Source organism: Nylanderia fulva, unplaced genomic scaffold (assembly GCF_048542155.1).
Source record: "Nylanderia fulva isolate GAGA-0341 unplaced genomic scaffold, ASM4854215v1 Scaffold12, whole genome shotgun sequence".
NCBI lineage: Eukaryota > Metazoa > Arthropoda > Insecta > Hymenoptera > Formicidae > Nylanderia > Nylanderia fulva.
In genome coordinates, this window is record NW_028189409.1 from 5,347,150 (window position 1) to 5,368,737 (window position 21,588).

A 21,588-nucleotide genomic window follows, 5' to 3' on the forward strand; every position below is an offset into this window, starting at 1 on the left:
GGCGGCGCACGCGCGCCATTGGCGGGCGAAGCAGACGGCGCATGCGCGGTGAGCGACGCGGTCTGCGGGCGCGCGCGCGCAACTGCGCATGCGCCAGTGTTTCTCCCTTCTCCGGCCCGTCAGCCGTCATTCGGCAAGCTCCGCTCCGGTCGTGCCGTCGTTACTCGAGCGCGTGGCTTCCTCCTCGGCTCTTTCTCTCTTTCTATCTCGCGGAAGATCATCGGTGCGCGTAAGTGCGTGCGTGCATGCGTGGCGTGCGTCCCGATAACGGGGAGAGTTTAACATGTGCCGGAATGTCACGCGCGATCGCGAGTCGGTAAATCCGCTCGTACGTCGCACCGAGGGTGTACAGTAAGTGGACGACGACGACGACGACGGCGGCCGGATCCAGGATCGAGGAGTACACTGACCGCGGGTGCAGGATGATACGCGTGTCAGGTGAATGAAAGCGTGTGCGTCCGTGACGAACATCATCATCGGGGAGCGTTGCTTTATTTCGTCGCCGAGTGACCGGAAGTGTGCGCGCATTTTTTTTTTTTTCATCGGGAATCGAGTGACGTAGAAGAAGTGGAGGGGAAAGGAAGAAGAAAAAAAAGCGACGAACGCCGGCAACGCGCGCGCGCGCGCGCATTTCGTTCTCTCTCTCTCTCTCTTTCTCTCCTTGTTCTCGTTCTATCTTTCTCTCCGCGTCCGTATGAAAAATATTCGTTCCACAGTTTTGCGCGTGTGTATGTGTCGCGGGATAGGACGTCGGCCCTTCGCCAAGGAGGACGTGGGGCGAAATTCGGCAGCATCGGCCCCGTCGACCCACGCGAATTCGGATCAACCCCGAGGCTCGACTTTGTAGGTATGTATGCTGCATGTTTGCGAAGGGTATGTATGCGCTTACATGGGCGTAGCGAGAGGGGGAGGGTTCGGGGGGAAAAGGATGAAGGTTCAAGATACTCCGTCGCGCTCGGAAAAAATTCACGACCCTGAAGTTTTCTCGCGTTCTTCTTGTCTTTGCGCGCAGGCTCTTTATCCTTTTCCCTCGGAGGGATTTTTTTAGAGCGAAGTACAAAATTAGGCGCGCGAGAGAGGAAATGAATAGATTTGAATAGCATAAATAAATTATATTGGTATTGATATTACAATCAATATTATGACGTTATATACGTAACTAACTGGTGACTGTGTATAGCTACTCTAATGAGTTTGTAATGTTTTCTGAGTATTTGAGAAATATTGTTTAGTATATGTAAGGATTACTTGATCTGACATCCATATGAAATTTAAATTGTTTGTTTAATTTATTTGTTCGAAGGAGGAATAGAAATACAATATAATTGGTATTATAAAATATTCTCATTCGCGCTTTATATATTTATATACTATATTCTATATATTTATGTCTATTTTGTATATATTTATATACTTTAATAACTAAAAAATATATTATATAACTGACGTTTTTAATTAAAAGAATATTTTATAACATTATAAATTGACATATATAATATATATTATATTTTTTGTATTATATATTTAACATTTTTTTGAAAAAATATATTATATATAATTAGCGTTTTTATAAATATTATTTTATAATTATTCTTTTTATATAAAAAAATACAATTTATTTTATTAAAGAAATATAATACACATAACAGTTTGACATACTGATCTACATGTTGCAATAAAATCACGAATACTGTCAATTATTATCTTATTTGTTTTCTTAAACGCGTGATATATTTGAAGATATTAGGAAATGTATATAAAATCTCAGTCTCCTCAATAATAATACAAGGTATATTTAAATAAGTGCGGAAAAATTAAGTTTTTCATTTTTCTTAACAATTAATATTCTTTTTATTAGTGAAAAATATCCATCAAGTTTTATTTTTTTAATTTGTCTGAAATTTGAGGAAAAAAATAAAAACTTAATCTTTACTACCCTCTTCAGAAAAGTGTTAACTCCTCAAGGAGGAATATAAAAGTATATATATAAAACTTTCGACAAAGAATCATCTCCTAAAATCTGTTTTATTTATTGTTAGATACATTCTGTATATATTCTATATATTTATAATTTATATATTTTAAGAGCTAAAAAATATATTATTTTATTTTAGTGACGTTTTTATCTGAAAAAATATATTTTGTAATTAACATTTTTATGAAAAAAAATATTTTATATAATTAACGTTTATATTAAATATTATTTTATAATTAATCTTTTTATTAAAAAAATATACAAATGACATTTGACATACTGATCTACATATGCATAATAAAATCACGTATACTATTGTCAATTATTTTATATATTTTAGTAAACGAGTGATATATGTAAAGAAATTAATGTGTGTAGAATATCGGTCCTTGATGATATATACATATAATTACAGATATCCTGAAAGCAGTTTCTTATTAAATATTATTTTATAATTAATCTTTTTATTAAAAAATATAATACAAATAACAATTTGACATACTGATCTACATATACAGTAAAATCACGTATACTATTGTCACTTATATCTCATGTATTTTGTTAAACGAGTGATATATTTAAGATATTAAAAATATTATATAGGAAATGTGTATAAAATCTGAGTCCTCGATAATATAATATATAATTACAGATGGTATGTCGAAAGTATAATTTTTTATTAAATATTGTTTTATAAAATCTTTTTATTAAAAAACAATATAATACATATATACTTATTATCTTATTTATTTCATGAAATGAGTGACATATTTAAAGATATTAGGAAACGTGTATAAAAAATCTTTGTCAGTCCTTAATATATAATTACAGATGCTATGCCGAAAGTAGTTTCGTGTCCGATTGCGAAAGTCGGAAAAAATTGCACGCGATATAGGGAAGTGGGCGAACGCACAGAGTCGTTTTCCGACTCGATAAGCCGTAAAAAAGCCGCCTTCCGATAAAAATCGAACGCGCGGTCGAGCGTAAGGTGCACCTCGGGAGAGAAACCGGAAACCTTTTCTCCTTGTCACGTGCATGCGGAATAACCACACGACGATCTTTCGAGCACGCATGCGCACGCATGTAGTAGTAGTAGTCATCGTCAAAATCTGGGCCTAGATTTTCGACGACACGCGGCTCCTTTTCCGAGAACGGCCATTGCCTCTAAATTTAGAATCCGATCGATCCGCGTCCGTCGATCCGCGGCGTCTACTTACATATCGATATATTATCGCTCGAGAAACTCGCGGAGCGGGAGGTTTGTTTATGCGCGCGAAATGACATAATGATCCTTTTCTTCACGACCGAGAAGTCGCATTCTCTCGCGCGTGTTTAGAAAGTTTAGAGGCTCTCTCTCTTTCTCTCTCTCTCTTTCAGGATATACTTAAAGGTTTTTACACATTAGTGTCCAAAATTCTTGTACCCTTCTTGAAAAAATGTAGCTTTATTTCTCTTTCTCGGGATATACAAACTGTCAGCATATCGGCTGTTAAATTCAGGAAAGCAGACTTAAAGGTCTGTACATATTGCGTAGTGTAAACAATTTTTGTATCTTAAAGTAACGAAGCTTAAAGAAATGAAGCTCTCTTTCTCTCTCAGAATATACAAACTGTCAGTATGTAGGCTGCTAGATCCAGAAAAGGAGACTTAAAGGTTTATTCACATTGTATAGTATCTAAATTTTTTATATCCTTAAGAAATTAAGCTTCTCTCTCTCAGGATATACAAATTGTTAGCATGCCAAATTGGTAGATCCGGAAAAGGAGACTCAAAGGTCCATTCACATTGCATAGTATCTAAAATTCTTATACCCTTAAGAAATGAAGCTTCTCTCTCTCTCAGGATATACAAACTGTTAGCATGTCAAATTGGTAGATCCGGAAAAGGAGACTCAAAGGTCCTCCATTCACATTTGCACAGGTCAAAAATTCTTGTCTCCTTAAAGATCGCCATATTGACACTGACCCCTAGCAGAATTGGGCCATATTTTAACATACACGAAAATAAGAATGTTTTATTACGTTACGATATATAAGATGCTTCCAACTTATTTTATTAACGACAAGTTAATTACTTCCGCCAAAATATATTAAATAGTTAATCAACTCGTAAAACAAGATGAATACTTATTCCAATTATATTTTACATCCTTTCATTGCTTCACTATCCCACAGAATTAATCGAAATCTAAGAAAGCGATCTGAAATAAGGAATTAAAATGAAATGAAAGCTGTCAAGTGTGCAAGTCGCTTAACTCCTTTAATCGGTTTATGTAAGACAGAGAATCCACGTGCTGGTCTCTCTCAAAGGAAAAGAGTCGCGATAAAAACACCAAGTTTCTTTCGCGCGACATATCCAATTAAAGCCTCCATCCCTCCCCTTTCCCCAGATACAATGGCAATCATCGTTCGCGCGCGCGAGATGCGCGCGCGAGAAACGCGGTCGCCGAAAAAAATGTCGCGAGCCCTCCGTAGAACCGGCAAACGGCGGCGGCGCAGCCGGCAGGGCAGTGGGGACCCCGGCGCGGCGTCGAAAAATCGATTTCCCGTAGGGCATAAGGGCGCGCAAGCGAGACCGGGAGGGCGCCCGGGAGGGAGAAGGGAAAACACGTACGGACACGAAATTCGGGAAAATCCGCAAGGCACCGAGAGAGAGAGAGAGAGAGATATATAGATAGCTTCGTTCTGGGATAAATCCCCTCGAGCGCTCAAATCAAGAGCAAAATACATGACAATTACAAAACTATACAGGAGGTACATAAAAAAAATATATATATATATATATATCCTAACAGTAGATATATCACGAAGGATGTTCGAATGTTCTCGGATATCCTCCTGGATATCCTCAGGATGGCTTTCGGATGTGCTGTTAGGGTAACGGGTCAAATATACAGTACACAAAAATGTATACCCTAAAACAACACATATCCCGAAGGCATTCGAGAACATCCTGAGGATGCTCGAATGTCCTCTGGATATCCTCAGGATGTCTTTCGGATATGGTGTGCCGTTAGGGTAACGGGTAAATTAATATACAGTACACAAAAATGTATACCTTAAAACAGCACATATCCCGAAGGCATTCGAGAACATCCTGAGGATGCTCGAATATCCTCTGGATATCCTCAGGATGTCTTTCGGATATGGTGTGCCGTTAGGGTAACGGGTAAAATATACAGTACACAAAAATGTATACCTTAAAACAACACATCCCGAAGGCATTCGGAGAACATCCTGAGGATGCTCGAATATCCTCTGGATATCCTCAGGATGTCTTTCGGATATGGTGATCCGTTAGGGTAACGGGTAAAATATACAGTACACAAAAATGTATACCCTAAAACAACACATATCCCGAAGGCATTCGGAGAACATCCTGAGGATGCTCGAATATCCTCTGGATATCCTCAGGATGTCTTTCGGATATGGTGATCCGTTAGGGTAACGGGTAAAATATACAGTACACAACAATGTATACCTTAAAACAACACATCCCGAAGGCATTCGGAGAACATCCTGAGGATGCTCGAATATCCTCTGGATATCCTCAGGATGTCTTTCGGATATGGTGTGCTGTTAAAGTAACGGGTAAAATTAATATACAGTACACAAAAATGTATACCCTAAAACAGCACATATCCCGAAGGCATTCGAAGAACATCCTAAGAATGTTCGAATGTCCTCTGGATATCCTCAGAATGTCTCGGATTTGCTGTGCTATTAGGGTAACGAGTAAAATATACAGTACATAAAAATATATACCCTAACAGCACCACATATCCCGAAGACATTCGGAGAACATCCTAGTGATGTTCGAATGTTCTCTGGATATCCTGTGGATATCCTCAGAATGTCTTTCGGACATGGATGGTGTGTGCTTTATTAACTAAAAAAAAGGAATAAATATAAAATTTATATATATATAGAGAGAAAGATAGAACGAGTGATGCTGGGCGATAAACCTGGAGGGAGAAAAAAAGATCGCGAAGGAGAGAAAGAGAGAGAAATTGGTTTTCTCTAGTTCGTGTGGGTGAGCCGGAGGGGCGAGAGGAGAAATAATTAATGTGCGACCATTCCTCTCTCTCTCTCTCTCCATCTCTCTTTCCGTACCGTATTTCCCCCACCTTCCTACTCTCTCTCTACCTACACGGGTCTCTCTCGTAGTACCGCTACGGCTTACTCTAGTAGTCTCCCATTGTGTCGGCGACGCCGCTTCCGAGGCGATCGAAATTTCATTCTTCCAACAGGGCAGGAGGTGAAGAGGAGCGTCGAGGGGAGAATCTATAGGATCGCGATAATAACTGTCGCCGGTACGTTCGGTAGCGAGTAGGGAAAGGTGGAACGTCTTCTCCGAGGAGTCGCGTGTCCTGGTGGACGACGACGCCGTCCGGTCGTCGTCGTTCCGGAAAATTCAGAAGTTAGGTTAGGACAGTTACTTCCGCAGATATTGGCGATCGTCCGCCCTTCTCTCCCCCTCCCCTCCCCGTCGTCCTCCTCCCCCCACCTCTTCTTCCTCGCGTCTCTCACGCTAGTGGCGTCGTCTCCCCGTCACGGATGCGTTCCTCGGGTATCGCGTCTCCTGCACGGGATTCCTCCGGGTCGCCGCGACTCTGAGAAGTCGCGATCCTCTTCCTCGTCGCCGACCTTCTCCGAGGAGGCCGCCTCCTGGGGGGAGGAGGACGAGCGGCGGGCGCGTGTGCGAGAGAAGCGCGAATTTTTCGGTGGATTCTCTGTCTCTCTCTCTCTCTCTTTCTTTCCTTCCTTCTCTCTCTTTCTCGACGTGTAACGCTAACTGGTGCGTTTCAACGACGACTCGTCATCGGCCGAAACGCGAGTGGACGAGTTATTAGTATGTTGATCGAGTGATCGGCGACTTCGAGAGGCGGCACCAAGGATTTATATATGTGTACACGCGGATGTGGATGATTGTGTCTTCTTGCCGACTTTAACGCGTGCCTCGTAAAATTCCAGAGTGACCCCCGAACGGGAGAACGGACAGAGGCCATGGATGTGGACGGAGATTCGGTGGTGGACCTGAGCATCAGGTAAAGTCATATATATTAATTAATTAATTCATTCATCTTCAAGATTTATTTGTCATAATTGTTTCTCTGATCTTTAACGATTTTAATTTTAATGGAAAAAAAAAATATATATATATATATGTATGTATGTATGTATGTATGTATACATGTACAAATATTGCGTACTATTATTGTATTTTGTGATCTCACTCCGTTGAAATCGTATAATTTTTTTTAGAGCTCGAAATAGAACAATATACAATGGTAATTAATGATAATACTACTTTTATCCAAATGAGTTTCTTATCGGGTTGTTATCGCCGTTTGCCATGGACGAAGAAATAATAAATTGTTGTTACTCTGTAACTTGACATATGCGAATTTAAGTATTAATTTCTTCTACCTTTGTATGTTTTTCAGCAGCAGTGGCAGACGCAATTCCCCGTCCCTTTCGGTAAATTCTGGAGATATCCCGTTAGACCTGGGGATTCATCTTCACACTGCTCTTAGTCCTTCGGAGAATGATATGCTAGAGACTCGTAATATACAAAATGCGACACGAGGTATTTTGGCTCCTAAACGATCGCATGGGGACGAACGCAAGCCACGTCGTAATCTTAGACCTAGGATTGAGAGAAGTTATGCTGAGAGTCCTGATGAACCTAGAATAAATGGATATTTAAATGGAAATGCATCGGATAGTGATGAAGGTTGTTCTCGAATCCTATTTTAGTCGTAAAAAGTTATCTTAATTACATTATTATTTTTAATCTTGAATTATATAAACAGGTGAGATGCCTCCATTATTACCGATCAAGGAATTGTCAACCGATGAGCTGGCTGAACGTGAAAGGGTGCTGAGGAAGTACAAGGAGGAACTCAAATCAGAAGAGATGAAACTGGTACTTCTAAAGAAATTACGTCAATCCCAGCAACAGCTTAAGGAGAATATTGCGACAGTGCCAAAGATTCCCAGCAAATTACCACCACCAGTGACGGTGCAGCAAGTGCCCCACAGGTAAAACTTTGTCATAATATCATTTTCCTAAATGTAGTTCTTCCATATTGTCAACACATAAATGTTAATGCCTTGTTTTTGTATCGTAGAGCTGGGAAAGCTCCACCACCCTTGCTCAGAGGCCAACCCGCACCAAGCAGAAGTAGCAGTTTACACGCTCCACCACCTGGCATGGTACTTCCTCCTACGGCTGGTCGAAATACCATTCCTAGTACAGGGATGCCTCCGAATATGGTGATACCGCAACCTCCTCATCCTAGAGGGAGACCACCTAGTGTAGCGGCTGCGACTGTGTCAAGTTATCATGCACCAACAGATAGAACAGAGAGGTCCACAAAAGATCCAACACCTGCCCCTGCGCATCAAGTAAGTAAGGTATAACAAATCACATTTTTTACTCATTTTTCTTACAAGTTGTATATATAATTGTAACTTTAATTTATACAAGGCGAGAAAACAAGTTAAAAGTCGTTGAATTTGATCTTTTATCGAAAGTATAGTTTTAGTTTAAGTAAAACATCTCACTAACACTTTCACCGCTAATACATCACTGGTGATCATTGAGAGAAGAGCGATCGTTGTGCGAACGCTCTGATCGGCCGTGAAAGTGTTAAATAAGTTTCTCTAATTAAACGACATTATATATAATTCATTATTGTGTTTTTTAAACACAAAGCTGCTTGCTGGATCGCAAGAAAATAAAACCACCGCATCCTTAAGCACACCTGTGAATTCGGAACAGGTATATTCATTCGTCGATAAATGTGTCTTTCCACCTGTGTTGTTCTTTAAGAGCTATTAATTTTTTTTCATGATTATTTATATGCATTATGACATTTTAATTAAGCTTTATTTCTGCTTGTGCTTTTTGTTCCTAACAGTTACATTAACAGCAAAGAAAACAATATATTTAGGAAAGCAATATCACAGCTATAATTTTTATCATAATATCATGTAGCTAAAACTTTACTAACATAATGGTATCTATTTTCTTTATATATCTACAATATAAAATTGTTATGTATATTAAAGAAGAAAAATTGTATTGCAATCGCATGCAGTTATCAAATATTTTATAATATAAATATACACATTCTATATAGATGCTTATAATAATATACATAAATAGATACTGAAAAATTACCAGAGAAATATTATTAGAGAGAATTTTTAATTTTTAAATTATTGAAATGCATTAAATATTTTTATTTTATTTTTTTCTTCATTTGTTTAATCTTTGTGTTATTAGGAGGTTAGCTGTGTTGGATATGTGTTGGATAAAAAAGTTCATTTATCAAATAACATGTATCCTGCATTTTTCGTTAACCAGGAGAGAACAACACGGGACGAGACACCTGCTCAACGTCAAGCAGCTGCCAAGATGGCCTTAAGAAAGCAGCTCGAGAAAACATTGCTACAAATACCGCCGCCGAAACCGCCGCCCCCGGAGATGCACTTTGTACCAAATCCCTCCAATACGGAATTCATATACTTGGTCGGTTTGGAACACGTGGTCGATTTTATAACAAGGGAACCGGCCATACCGCCACCGCCCGAACCGTTTGAGTGCTCGCAATGCAAAACAGATTTCACGCCAGTCTGGAAATGGGAGAAACCCATGCCCGGTGGTAAGAAGGATAGTCCCAGGGGGCAACATGCGACCTTCCAACGGCCGTCAGCGGGTCGCGACCCGCGGGTTATATGTGAACATTGTGTGACCACCAATGTTAAGAAAGCACTGAAAGCAGAGCACACTAATCGGTATGTTTTTTCTTTTATAGTAACAGTTGATAAATTATTATTTTGATATTATTTCTTCTCTCGTTATTTATCTTTCGAAATGAATTGTCGATTATTGTGTGCTTGTAAAAAATTCACAAACATTTTGTTTAATCATAGATAGATAACTAAAATTTCAGTCTTGCAGAATAATGAAATATAAAAAAATGACGCTATTATGTTGTTATTTATACTAATGATTTTTATAATAATTTTACAGATTAAAAACTGCTTTCGTCAAAGCGCTACAACAAGAGCAAGAAATAGAACAAAGATTAGCGCAGGCGCCATGTCCGAGTCCAGATCCTCCGGCTCCGAAACCAGTTCCTAAGGCGGCTACTCCTACGAGAAGAGTAGCCACGCCGCCTGCACCGCCGCCACAGGTACCACCGGCACCCACGTTAACGCCGACACCTCCAGCACCAAAGTTACAAGAACATCCCTTGGTGAAACTGGCTGAAAGTGGGAAATTTAGTCCGCATCATGCAGCTGCCGCGGCTGCCTTGCAACAACAATTGCTCAGAGGTAGGAGAGCAAAAAAGAATTGTAGTAAAATTATAAAATTTTATTTTTTTCTAATTTTATACGCGATATAAAATAATTTTGCATATAATTTTTTCCCGCACAATGTCTTATATTGAAAGTGTATACTTTCGAGAAAAACTTTGAAAATCTTGTTATTCTCAGAGAATTTTGTTTTATCTTGAAAAATCAGGGAAAATTCTTATGAAATTGGTATTTAAGGAATTTTTTAAAAATTGCCTCTGATAATCTTATTCTTATTTAGCATGTAGCTTAAGAAATATATGTCTAACGTATCTTTGCACTATTTAAGTTTTTATTAAAATTTAATGTGATTTTTTTATTAACAATATATTTTTAGTATCAAGATTTTGTATAAGTTTCATAGAAAATAGTTCAGTTTTTTAACAGGTATACTATTTAAATAAAATTAATCTTTATTTATTTAATAAATAAATAATTAAATAAATTAAATAATTTAATAAACGAATAAATGATAATAAATACTTAATTTAAATAAATTAGCATTTCTTAAGAAGTTTATCATAAATTATTTTTTGTATTTTTATTTTATATTTTTGCACACATTGTTAGCATCTAGATGTGACGATATATCATGCTTTATTAGTGCCCAAATTAATTTTATAATTAATAAATCAATATTGAATGCTAAGAAAACTGCATTCTTGATAACTACAATCGTATATATAGAAAACATTAATAAGCGCATAAAGGAACTTGTATTAAAAACCTACATTTACAAACTTATAATTTACTTGGAATTTAAAAAATCAGGGAATTGAAAATTTGAGTAGATACTCTGTTATTATCACAATCCGCGAGAAGATTCGATCCTTCTCACGCAGCAATTGCTTAATGTTACAGAATTGACGAAGAATCCGGTGCCAGCTATATCGCCGCATCAACCGCTTCCCGCTCACATGATGCCGCATTTTACCTCCATTGCCGCTTTATATCCGTATCAATTAGCGATGGCGCAGGCTGCCGGTGGCAAAGGTCTCGTAGAGTTACAACGACAGGCGGCGGATCTCCAACGTCAATATCTGCTCGATATGATTCCGTCGCAAGCATCCCAAGCACAAGGCAATCAGGCACCGCCGCGGGCTCATCCGCACAACTGGAAAACGTAACCGGACGCATCTAAGGGATGATACAAACGATAAAATTAAAAAAATCAGACGTTACTAGACGTGCGTGTAATGAAAAGAATTTAAAGTGGTAGCTGAGAGAGATCCGGTAAAAAAAAGTGTGCGGCGCTTCTGGAACGGTTATGCTGTGTACCGATCGCAGCGATTAATGTCTCGGTTAAGGAAGCTCAACTTGATACAGGCAAGCAAGATACGAGAGACATTTCGTTAGTATTGTATAAAGAATAATAACCATTGTGAATATTGTCAATTGACGTGTAAGTTTATTGTTATTCTTTCTTAAGGGTCAAGGTTTTATTACCGAAACACTACATGTGTAATGTACGTGCGAATTTGGAATCGTTGGCGAGACTCGATCGTTATTTAGTGCAGATCAACACTAGAACTTTCCACGATTGGAAGCCGTTTCACTTTCTCCTTTTTGATCTTTCCTTGCACGCGAGACATATGATATATATGATTAATTTTTGTTTAAGGCTCTTTAGTGCATGTTAAATTGTGACGTCAGAAGCGAGAAAATACATGCTAATATTAATTTTTGCGTGCTACTTTTTAGATAAAAATATATTTTGATGAAACACAACTTTAGATGGCTTTAGTACACTTTTAAAAATATTCCGAAAACTATTCTTTTCTCTTTATAATCAACTAACAACTGTAAACTGACTGTGATATGAGGTCTGATTCGCATATAGTCTTGCACATGCGCATAGTTATATTCCACATAACAAAGTCTGATGTTTCAATTATTTTATAGTTGTTGATTGACTGTCAAGGGAAAAAGAAACAGTTTTCGGAGTATTTTAAAAATGTGTTTTTAATCTAAAGTTGTGTTTCATCAAAATATCTTTTCATCTAAAAGTGACTCGTAAAAATTTACAATGTACATCTTTCTTATATCACAATCTAACACAGCTACGGCGAGGACCCAGGAGCCTAAATAACGTTGTTCATTTGAACAACAGAGAAATATGATTGATTTTGATGCATATTATAATATTGAATTATAGCGATTGCTTGAATTATAAACGACACGAATTTATCTGACTAGGCGTTTGGCGAACGCCATTTCTCGCTTGCGCTCGACCATATTGCACCACTTTCATTCTTCTACCCGCGTTCTTCTATGTTAATTTACAAAAACGCAGAGATGTTAGTAAAGTAAATATTTTCTACTTGTGCATTTTGAACTACTACATCTCTCTTGTTTTTCGTCCTTATTCCATCGTTTATTTATATAAAATAAGTGATATATGGAAAGTTGTAAAGTGTTCGTTCGCTCGCGTAGCGTTATAAGTTAGATACAGCTCTCTGTTATATAACAGTATAAAGAACCAAATAGACACTTGCAAGGCACTAAATAAATCGATAATAAGCGATAAAACGAATCGGATGGTTTACAATAAATAGGGATAATTGCGGAGGGGAGTGTAACGTGAAATAACGGTAAACTCTGATGGAAAGGATCTATTTAGGCCCGCTTAGATAGTTAAGACGATCTTTGCCGCTGGTATCAACGAGAAATTTTTTGCGAACCACCGGCAGTACCTGTATTATGTGTATATCTCATTTTCTTCGAACTGTATTTTTAAGGCGAGTTTAACGCAAAAAATAAGGCTGTAGCTATACACGAGAAAAAGACAAAAAAATGAACGTTTATAAGAAAGCGCGTGTGAGCAAAAGCCGGCATATGTGAAAAATGTATAGCAATTTTTTTTCTTCTCTCTCTCTCTCTTTATATATATATATATATATATATATATATATGTATGTATGTATATATATACATACATATATATATATATGTATATCTCTCGATACAGAATATGCATCAGCAAATTTGTAACGGAGAATGACACGGAGAGTGTGTTATTCGCACAAATACAATTTTTCTTTTTCCACGGACGTTAAAATCGAATGTTAAAAAAAGTTAGGCCCGTTTGCGTGAGACGTAATTTGACTCGGACTAATAGAATTATAAATATAAGGATGATCGGGATTCTCGAGTTGAGCGGCGAGCGATTGATTTCATGTCACACATTCGGTGTAAAAGTATTTAAAAAGAAAGACATTTTAGGAGGACTATTAGAGGAGAGATTTAAACGAAATTTTTTTTTGCGAATTGTTACAACACGGCGACCGCCGGATTTTTACGACGTCCTATTACTCAAGTCTGCACTTGAAACGAGTTAAAAAGTATATCCGGCACATACATATACACACACACACATACACACTCTTGTCCCAGTAATAACAATGAATTACCAGAGTCTCCTCTCCTTTCCCCTTCCCTTCCACTAATAGTCTGATTTCTCATTGATTCCGAACTAACTCCGATCTTGGTCATACACACTTCCGAATCAATTAAATATATAGTACTATAGTCTTGATATTTCTTGGTATATGATACACAACTTAATAAACTAAAATAGCGCATAATCATCTCTCTTTGTACTAACGTGATAGATTTTGAACTCGTACTTGATATACATGTACACCATAATAAGTCTACGATCGCATAATAGATCAAGATCTGTGTTTTTTGTGTAAGAGAAAACGTAATAATATGTCGTCAAACTAATTATGTATCGTCATCGGGGCACTACCGTCGTCGTCGTTGTCGTCGTTATACTAAGGTGAAATCCGGAAGCGAAATAGGAAAATATGACACAAGAGTGAAAGAAGAGGGAAGCTTGAATGTACCTCCCTCGAGCAATATTTTGTATAATTTTGAACAATTGAACAATTTATTTAAAAGCCGTCTTAAGCGAAGAAGAAAAGGTTGAAAATTTAAAAAAAAATTTTAGAAATAAGTAAAAAAATTATATATAATATTAATTAATTAAATATATAAATATATTAAATTCTATTTATAGGAGGGGGAAGTATTCTCCAAGTTATACAAACAAATAAAGCAAAAGAAATTTTCACAATTTTATTTTATGCACTAATTCTGTTTGTATTTTTAAAAATATATGTTTATATGTGCGGTGTTTAATTCTAATCGCTGTGTCGATTCTTTGTTTTTTTTTTTTTTTTTTTTTTTTTTTAATGACTTGCAATCCAACAAAATCCGGCCAGATTTTAACATGTTTTTAACTTGACCAATATTGGACAAGATGTGTATTCTCGCGAATAATAAATAACGACAATTAAATATGGCGAATGTATAAAAATATAAAATATACATATATTTATATATATATGTTATATGCATTTTTTGTGAAAGTATGTCTTTACAAATGTTACCGTACATATGTAAAATATACATTTACAAGTACACATGTGAAATCGGTATTCATTATTCGCAAATACATTCTGCTCAAATATATTGCTTTTATTTCTCCTATTTATTAAACATATAATATACATATATAGTTGTGCGTTTTAAAATTTGAAATATAATTAATATATGAGCGTTACAAATTTGGCGCAAAAATCATTGTCAAATCGTAATTTGATATTTAAAATTTACGAATGTTGTAAAAATGACTATTTTGAGAAAATATCCATTTTTAAATTAAGAGAACTTAATGTTAAGTTTTGTGAAATTTTCTGTAAGGTTCTTTCTTAAGACGGTTTGAAAATAAGCTCTTCAATTCCGCGGTTTGCTTGCGATATATCTTAAGGAAATGAAATACGAAAAACTCGATAGAGATATATATATATTGTGCGGAAAACTTGAATTTGAATCTGTTCCCCGATATATTTATATTAAACGGAAATCGTAAGCTTTCTATAAAATTCTCTCTAACGACGCGAAGATGTGCCTGATGTGTGACTCTTGAAATTACGCTGTTTCGATGGAAAACAGAAAATCATATCGTCATCAAATCATCATCTTATTCGGTAATCGGAGATCGCGTCTCGTTTCATTAATGTAAAAAAAAAAAATATCGTTTCCTTCTATTCTTTTTTTCTAGTCTTATCTTTGACCTCTGTGTGGTGCTGTTAGCAATTAAAACACTTTTCAAGAGTGCGAGAGAATTTTATATCCTACAAAAAAAATAAAAAAATAAAAACCTTTCGCTACACGACGGAAACGAGGGACTGCAAATACTTAGCAGAATTCTTTGAAGTGTTTTGCAAGATGAAAATACAAAATAGAGGAGTAAAGTCTTTGGCTGCACGTTTTTACGGGGACACGGGAACATTTTACGTTTACTACTGACATTAGATCGAAATGTCAAAGACTGCGTGTTAATATATACGCACACCTTTTTTTATTTTGTCAAAGAAAAATTGTTGCGAAATTTGTACACCGAGATCTTGGAACGTCTGTCCAAACGAGAAGCTGTGTCCTCACGATTTATAGAATTAGTGGATAAATAACGGATTACCGAATACTCTCTCTCTGGAAACTATACGAATAAAGCTTACCAATGATTGTATTAAAGGGTGATGTCTATATTTATCTTTTTATAGTATTTTCGGTTTATTTATCTTTCTTTTTCTTTCTGCCAAGTAGCAAACTGACATAATGTCATTCAACATTAAAATGACGTACGTTTGCTATCTGGATTAATATATTTGCGAAATTTTTGTTAATAGTATTGGCAATTAATGTTTATCGAAGAGTCCAGGATTCTGTGTGTTTCGTTATGATTATTCTTGAATTATTTTTATGTCTTGCCAAGAAAATCAAAAAGGTAAAATGCTGCTGATATACGCACGCGCGCGCTCGTGTATTTACACATAAATTTATAAATATACAGATGCGTATAATAAGTTTACCCTATGGATCTCTATACATCTCGGTGTGGATATTTACAAAAAAGAAAAAAAATTATATACCGAAACAAGTATTTTTGTAAATATCCATAAGAGATAATATTTCATCGATTATTTTGATTTTAAGATGCATCTTGCGGGATGGAATAATTTGCACTTTGAAATAATATAAACGGCATTTTACAAACTCAATTTTGTAACAAGCACATTGGTTCATGTATAATATTTTTAGAGAACTGAAATAGTTTATATACTTTTCTAAGTAAGAATTTTACTGCGTGTATCATTATGTAAGTAATATCATTCCACGAGTAATACAATATACATATGTCTGTCTGTAATTTTATCATTTTAATATGCGATTTCAGATAAAAAATCGATTTGCGGAGATCGAAACCCCCCGATTTTGCACACAAAATCGCGCTCAAAGAGATGGAACTAATCTAACGACTTTGAAGATAAATGCTAGATTTAGAAGTACGACGTTAAAAAACTGGTTGCGCGATACCAACGAGCTAATAAACGTCCTTTAATATTGGGTTCATTACGATCGAACTTTGACAAATTTGCTGACCGCGAGAAGGGGTGTTTTTGTATTGTAAGATCATCGGTGTAATGGTCAAAAACCGGTAAACCCAACAACTATCACAGTTGAGACATCGCCAGGGAATCTTGACACGAGATGACATCGCTAATTCTGCCTCTTCTCGTTGTACTGAGTCAGGCATTTCTTGAAGTGCTTCGCGCAAAAAGGATAAAGCGTCGGATGATCGCACGTCCTGCAGGCTGCAGCGAGATGAGAGCAGCATCTCAAACTTTCGCGACAGCAGGAGGCCCATAAATCAGGACCGGCGGCAGCGCAATCGTAACAGAAGCAATCTCCTGCAATAGAGATTCACGTAAGAAATGCAATTTAATATACTTATATATATATATAATTTATATTATAATTATAAAACGAAATTTACATTGTAATTTTGGGCTCGTGTAGATCACTTTGATAAAAATAAAAGAAAGATAAAGGCAAAGTTAATGTATTGATAAAGACTGCTGTGCAGTCGAAACGTATACGATTATAATAACTTGTTTTATGTAGTTCTTTTCACAATAATAAATTCTAGTTTGACATCCTGATTTAGCTCGTTTAAGTTGGCCTTTATCTTTCTTTTATAATTGTATAAATTTATTAATATTAATAATTATTATATATTTTAATTATAAATATATTTTTAGTAATTATAATTTATATATATATACATACACATATAATTACATATAAATAGTCTTATAAATAAATAAAATTGATCTATGAGGTTGCTTGAAAGATCTAATAATTATGTGTTTATTTTATAGAAGTTTTACATATAGAATATATGTGTATGTATTCTTGCTAAATTTGTATTTTTACCTAATGTTTAGAAAATAATCTTTAAATTTGAAATCTCTGGTATCCGGATTTATAATTGGAAATCAATATATGAACATTTTGCGTCTCACTGCATTACTTTCTCCTATCGGTTATATATGTGTGTATATATATTTCATATTTTGTATATTTCGCAAAGCACACCTGCAAGTCTTGCAGTGACGTAATAATCATTCGCGCGGATTATTATAAAAAATACAGAAAATATGAAGAAAAAAAGTTTTCCTCACTTGCGAATATCACTTTATATCTTCGTTTGCCCGAAGCTAAAATAGCAAAGACATATATTTTGTGACTATTTGATGTAACATTTGCGATATTTCTCAATCGCGTGTTTGTGCGAATTAAGTAAAATTTGGTACATTCTTATTACAGTATTAGAAAATTGAAGATTATACTTAAACACTAGGTAATTTTGATACAAAACATTTTAGCCGGTATACACTACTTGAATCTTTTGCCATTTTCTCTCAAGAAACTTTAATAATAAACGTGAAAAGAGAAGAAGACGCGCGAGATAAATTCGATATCGCATCAGAAATATGTAAAAATGTTATAAATTAATCATTAGTCTGATATTATGTAACTCGTTAGGTTTAAACTTGGAACATCTCGCAATCGAGATATCTTCGAAACTAATACATATATAGTAATAAATATTCCTCCATGTAATTTTTTAGGATCACTGCTGTAATTATTTACTCTAATCAACGTATTATATTCGCGAAAGCGAATGTTTGTAACGGATATCGGCTGGTTATGGTAATTACACTTTCTAATTAGACTAGCACACTTTGTAAGATATCTCGGCATTTGTTGCTGCAAAAACATTTTGTACCGCAGCATTATTTTTCACGTACATATGTAATGTCGTGCGTGTAATGAGAGCTCCAGCGCGAGCTGAATCGTCCTCATTTAAACGCATTATGTAGAGAAAGGTGTGCAACATGTGATGTATACATACAAACGTATATATACGTGATCTTTAAACATCCGCGCTCTCTTTTCTGCGATATCGAATCATCTCAATTACTAGAATCGCACATGAAAAAACAGGAGATTTTTCATCATCATCCTTTCCGTTCCGCTGAAATTTTCTCTCTTCTGTTTCTCTCGATGAAATTTTTCCATTTTTGAAATTAAACCAGATAGATTTGCAGATGAATAATTTTCCCGCTGACGCGCTCTGTCATGCTGTTTTTTTTCTTTTCAGAAATGGGAAGCAAGGCAATTAATACCGCCCATATAGTCATCTGGGAGCGGCTATTGTCAAGGTCAGAATGTCTATTGTTGAGGAGCGAATAGCGACATTTTTCGTAATAGCGAGGAAGCTCGCTGGAAACGGTGCGAATCGCGGAATGCGGTCGGAATGTTTCGCACCTATCTCGACGTTGAGGGAGATTCTTTTTTTCTTTTACCTCTGGGACAATCGACCGATCGACGAGCCTCGGCCCTACGACACTCCAGGCCTTCGTCACCCATAGGACAACTCGTGTACGACGCCTCGATTGTATTCTCGCCTAGTATCGCGTCGATCTGAAAAACATTTTAATTATCTAAGATTTCTATATGACAAAAAAACGGTAGGATATAAGCAAATAAAAAATGTTGATTTGTTTATTGCTTACATCTTACTGTTTACATATGTCGTTTTCTATGTCATCAAAGGTTTAAGCGTGAAATTCCATCGCGAACACTTGCTCGTTATTTCGAAACTCTCATTTCTCTCATTCCGATGGCAAAACGCTAATTGATTCACGAATACCTTTGTGGAATTTTAGTCTTTTAAATCTTTTATCGCGTTTTTGGAATTAAAAATTTGTATATATAAGTATTGTATTGTACTCTGATAAAGATAAAGTTTTAAATTTTATATATTAATTCTATTTGTGTATAAGTATAAAAAAAATTTTTAATTCCAAACTTTTAGTGTTTTAAAAGTGGAATATGATGTGTGCAAAAAATCTCTCAAAGAATTATATCTTTTACGAGAGAATATCATATTTTTTATAAAATGCACTTCTATTTTTTTATCAATATAAAATTGTCTCTATAATAAATCACAGCATAAAATTATAGCAAAGTTCATTTAAAATTAATATTTAAAAATATATGTGATTTAATTATTTATATGCATTATATATGAATAGTAAACAAATGTTTTTTAATATTTCATACTTAAAATTCATTGCATTTTTGCAATAAATGATTAAAACAAAAATTAATCGATTTAAAATCTGTGATTTAAAATTAATCGAAGGACAATTCTTATAGGACTCTATTATTTATATGCTTAAAATGTAATTTGTTTAGCTTGTGTGTTACGAGATTCTTATTTGTCATATCATTATGCGCAGCACGCACAGAAGACATCGATGTGATAACTTTTCCCATACGTGATCATGGTCTATTTCTCGCGTGAAGAATTGCATCACGTGCGAGGCAATTCGTACGAAATTAAAAATTTGATTCACGAACGAAACTTCAATATTACATTTCGGCAGAGTTGTTTCCACTTTACGTAATAATATAACAAATAACGTATATTTGCGATTTCTCATCTTGTGTAACTAACTTGAAATATGAGTCAACCCCGCGAGAATTCTAAAGTATCCTATATATGATATTTCGTCTTTTTTCGAATTATTATATAGTTTTAATTTATAGATATGACGAAGAGATATATAATTTCTAAATAATAATTAAGTCTCATAAGAATCCGTTCCATTCCTCCGAAGAACTTCATATATGCTTCAACATCCTTCTTCATCAAGCTTACTTGCTTGAACGCGCCCGGTTTAGAGAACATTTTCACCAGCTTCGCCAGGGCGTTCTCCGTCCGCTCCGCGACGTCGGTGACGTTCTTCCCATCACCACGACAGTGGATCCCGGGTGACGACAGGACAATCAGCAGCCAGAAGACGAACACGCATCGTCCGAACATATTGCGAGACAGGAGAAAAATCAAGTACCCAACTCGACGAGGAGCGTCTCGTCGCGCGATTCGAAACTGATGACGACTGATGGTCAGCTGGAAGTCGCAGTCGCCGGTGGTACTCGCCGATGCCCCGCTCTGGTGGGGATATCCCACGTCGACGTAGAGAAGCGTCGTCTCGCACGCGTGCAAAAATTCAAAAATTTACTCATCCTGTAAATATAATAAATACTCTGTTTATTCGGGGATAATTTGGAGTAGATGAATTACAAGTGTAGGCATAAAAATATAAATAATGATTACCTGATGAAGTTGTTATGTAATTTTTAATTCGTCTCGCGTGCAAAAGTTTAATTCATTCTGTAAATATTTAAGTATACTCTATTTATTTGACATAACTTGGCGTAGATGGATAAAATATAAATTATGCAAAAATGTAAATATAATGATTATCTGATAAAGTTGTTATATAACCTTAATTCGTCTCGCGTGGAAAAATTCCAAAGTTTAATTCATTCTGTAAATATATTTAAATACTCTACTTATTTGGCATAACTTGACGTAAATGGATATATTATTACAAGTGTAAACATGAAAATAAATAATGATTACCTGCTAATGAAGTTACTGTTATGTAACTTTAATTCGTCTCGCGTACAAAAATTCCGAAATTTGCTCATTCTGTAAATAAATACTATATTTATTCGGCATAATTCGACATAGACAGATTACAAGCGTAGACATAAAACTAAATAATAATTACCTGATAAAGTTGTTACGTAACTTTAATTCTTGCAGCGCCGAAGAAGAAAAATTCGATGAGATAAGAGAGATTATTTGGAGAGAATTTAAATCGAATGAGTTCCCTTGGATCAGTCAAGATTTCCCTCTCTCTCTCTGATTGGTCGAACCGCGTGACGTAATCGAAGGCGATTGGTGGATTTTCCCTGTCAGTCGACGAATCTGATTGGTTGTAGAGCATCGTCTATCTAGAAATAAAACTATAC

At 35.8% G+C, this 21,588-nt stretch overlaps 2 protein-coding genes across 12 annotated transcripts; one reads left to right on the forward strand and one right to left on the reverse strand.

Moving 5' to 3' along the window:
- The first annotated feature begins 110 nt into the window (after nt 1–110).
- simj (transcriptional repressor p66-beta simjang) lies at nt 111–16,957 on the forward strand. Of its 7 annotated transcripts, none has more exons than XM_029308215.2 (9): nt 111–847; nt 6,949–7,022; nt 7,422–7,711; nt 7,791–8,019; nt 8,109–8,394; nt 8,696–8,761; nt 9,350–9,780; nt 10,019–10,323; nt 11,206–16,957. In XM_029308215.2, the coding sequence occupies exons 2-9, from the start codon at nt 6,982–6,984 to the stop codon at nt 11,469–11,471; spliced, it is 1,914 nt and encodes a 637-aa protein (XP_029164048.1). In that variant the 5' UTR covers nt 111–847; nt 6,949–6,981; the 3' UTR covers nt 11,472–16,957. The 7 variants fall into 7 exon arrangements, with proteins under 7 accessions (XP_029164048.1, XP_029164053.1, XP_029164052.1 ...); XM_029308220.2 differs by having other exon boundaries at nt 8,109–8,385; XM_029308219.2 differs by having other exon boundaries at nt 112–847; nt 7,425–7,711.
- On the reverse strand, nt 14,506–21,430 carry LOC114935379 (uncharacterized). 5 transcript variants are annotated; one of them, XM_029308214.2, is made up of 7 exons: nt 21,345–21,430; nt 21,194–21,262; nt 21,056–21,098; nt 20,885–20,941; nt 20,462–20,794; nt 19,065–19,182; nt 14,506–17,102 (listed from the first exon to the last, which is right to left on the reverse strand). In XM_029308214.2, the coding sequence occupies exons 5-7, from the start codon at nt 20,588–20,590 to the stop codon at nt 16,912–16,914; spliced, it is 438 nt and encodes a 145-aa protein (XP_029164047.1). In that variant the 5' UTR covers nt 20,591–20,794; nt 20,885–20,941; nt 21,056–21,098; nt 21,194–21,262; nt 21,345–21,430; the 3' UTR covers nt 14,506–16,911. The 5 variants fall into 5 exon arrangements, with proteins under 5 accessions (XP_029164047.1, XP_029164043.1, XP_029164044.1 ...); XM_029308210.2 differs by having other exon boundaries at nt 20,426–20,794; XM_029308211.2 differs by having other exon boundaries at nt 20,426–20,794; nt 21,056–21,119.
- Nucleotides 21,431–21,588: the final 158 nt, after the last annotated feature.